We start from the raw sequence: 2929 nt of genomic DNA, 5'->3' as shown, positions 1-2929 counted from the left end.
TCAAGTAGTGTATTTTTATTTTCTCAAATTCAAATGGATTAAATGTTAAACTAACAAATATTTGCTTTTAAAAGTTGATAAGTTTAGGAAGAAGGTGCATCCACTAAGAGTTTTGAGAAAATGGGACAGCGTTTTTCCTCAACTATATTTAAGATTTTATTAGAATGGTATCTTAACCTTAGTCCTTCATTTTGATTTCTAATTCATTAAAATTGCCCTCTTCTTAAATGGAATGTTACATATTGAAGGAGACTGTCACAGAAAGTTTTAATTTATATTTTATTTTCAGATGTAAAATATTTAAAAGAAGAGGATGCAAATCGCAAGACTTTCACTGTCAGCAGCACACTGGATTTCCGAGTGGACAGGAGCGACGACGGTGTGGCGGTTATCTGCAGAGTCGACCATGAATCCCTCAATGCCACTCCTCAGGTAGCGATGCAGGTGCTAGAAATACACTGTAAGTAAAAGCTCTTTCCTCCCCATTTATATCGGCAGCAAATCTGCTCATCTGCATTTAAAATCATTTCGAAATTAGGTAAAGTTACAGGATATGTACAGCAAAATGCAGTAAAAGTACCCTCAATAGCATTAATCATGTTCAAAGGAAAGAAGTTCTTAGCTGAGTATCATTACAGTCAAGGAAGAAAAATAAAGGTGGCATCAAAAGGTTAAAACTCCTCATTACCTTCCAAATAGTGAGTGGCTTGATGTCTGTGTGTACATCTGAGTAGGGGAGGAGGAGTGGTAATTTTGGCAGAATCAGAGAGTTGGGAATCTGAAAAGGGCATTGATGAGCTTTATTGTATGTATGTAACTGTTGCATGCAAATGTGGCTTTCTCTCTGTGACTTTAAAATTAGACTCGTTTCTTTTACTTTCTGTATGAAATATACTGTCTATATGACTGCAAGAATATATCTACCATGTTTACTTTATAAATAGCATTATTATTTACAAGAGATAAGAACAAAATTAATTTGATGACACCAATAGTTCAGAGGAGGTGCTAAATGTTTTGCTGGCATCATCTCATCTCATTTATCTGTAAGGGCATCAGTTACTCTAACTTTAGTCAAAATTGACAGATGAAGACACCAAAGATTATACAGGTTGAGTCACTTGGCCAAGTTCACACAACTAACAAATAGTGAACTTGTAATCATAACATTTTAGTTGTTGGCAAGGTCCTTGGGAGAGGTGATCTATAAATATGAAATTAAATGAATTGAAATAAGTAAGATAATGTGGGAAAGAAAAAGAGGAGAACACAGAATGTATTTCTGAATTGGATTACTTGATTTTTAAATATTAGAGATTTTTGTTTGCTTTTATCTATTAAAGTTATAGATTGAATGTAGAAGTGAGATGTAAAATTACATTAAATACTAACATTTTAAATATAAGTACTGGTCTTGTAATATGTCTCAAGTTTTGTTTTCATTTACTTATTTATTCAACAAGAAGTTTTTGAGTGCCTACTGTGTAACAGATATTGTTTGGACACTGGGGTTGCATTAGTGGTCAAAAAGAACAACAAAACAAATCAAGATTGTCCCCAAGCGTCAAAATCACCATCACCACTAACAGCAACAAACTTTTACAGCATCTGTTCCAGGGAGGAATGACAGAAAAGCAAAATAAATGACTACAACATATATTATGTTATGTAGTAATGTATATGGGAAAATATAAATCAGGGGTGGTGATAAGGAGTTCAATTGGAGAGGTGGGAATGGAAGTCAAGGAAAGTGTGTGTGTGTGTGTGTGTGTGTGTGTGCTGTATATATACAGATGTGTAATATTGTGTATACACATACACACACAGAGAGGGGAAAGCAAGTATAAAGACCATGAGATAGGAGCATCCCTTTATTTTTTATGTTTCTGTAAACAGCAAAAATATCTGTGAAACTGGGGTAGAGTGAACTATGGGAAAAAAGAGAGAATATTATGAGAAAATTTCGAAAGTACCAGGGAACCAGACTTTTAAAAATTATTCTTGATAGAAAAAATGTTAATCTGATTAAGATTTTTAATTATTGCCCATCATGGTTTAAGTATTCTTAGTTTACTTGCTGTTGAAATTATTATAATTTTAAATACTTTTATTATATTACATTAGTTTTAATTTTCTTCCTGTTCTCATTGAAACATGTTCAGAAGCAAGCATATTTCATAGCTCAACCTGTGGTTATCTCCAAATTTCAAAATTTATTTGCAGTGAGACCTTGGGACAATTATTGAAAATGCTTAAGGTTTGAATATAAGCTAGAGAATTAATTTCTATGAGGAGCAAGCTAGACAAATTAAGTCAAGTTTATGACATTAAATAAAAATTCAACATATGTAAATTTAAGCCCCTTTAGCAAAATACCACAGACTGGGTGGGTTCTAAACAACAGAAATCTATTTCTTTCTTTTTTTAAAATATATTTTTATTGATTTCAGAGAGGAAGGGAGAGGGAGAGAGAGATAGAACCATCAATGACGAGAGAGAATTATTGGTTTGCGGCCTCCTGCATGCCCTCTACTGAGGATCGAACCCACAACCCGGGCATATGCCCTTGACCAGAATCAAATCCTGACCCTTCAGTCCACAGGTCGAGGCTCTATCCATTGAGCAAAACCAGCTAGGGTCAGAAATGTATTTTTTACTGTTCTACGTGCTGGAAATCCAAGATCAAGGTTCAGGCACATTCGGTACCTGGTGAGGGCCTGCTTCCTGGTACCTAGAGGGCTATCTTCTCTCTCTGTCCACACTTGGCAGAAGGGGCTAAAGGAGCCCTCTGGGCTCTTTTTTATAAGGGCACTAATCTCAGGCATGACCTTCAAAAGGCCCCACTCCCTAATATCACATTGGGAATTAATTTTTAATATGTGAATTGCGGGGGTAGAGAGGGGCACACAAAAATGTTTAGTTCATAGGC

General features: G+C 35.1%; 1 protein-coding gene across 2 annotated transcripts in view; it reads left to right on the top strand.

The window, feature by feature from the left end:
* Positions 1-2929, top strand: part of CADM2 (cell adhesion molecule 2) — a 170135-nt gene that overhangs the window by 25759 nt on the left and 141447 nt on the right. For both annotated transcript variants that reach the window (XM_006090551.3, XM_006090550.3), the window contains exon 2: positions 290-460. In XM_006090551.3, coding sequence (XP_006090613.1) covers positions 290-460 — 171 coding nt within the window. The remainder of the gene's footprint in view (positions 1-289; positions 461-2929) is intronic.

This window comes from Myotis lucifugus, unplaced genomic scaffold (genome assembly GCF_000147115.1).
Source record: "Myotis lucifugus unplaced genomic scaffold, Myoluc2.0 scaffold_75, whole genome shotgun sequence".
Classification (NCBI taxonomy): Eukaryota; Metazoa; Chordata; class Mammalia; order Chiroptera; family Vespertilionidae; genus Myotis; species Myotis lucifugus.
Note: the sequence above shows the minus strand (reverse complement) of the source record. Positions and strands in the feature narration are given on the sequence as shown.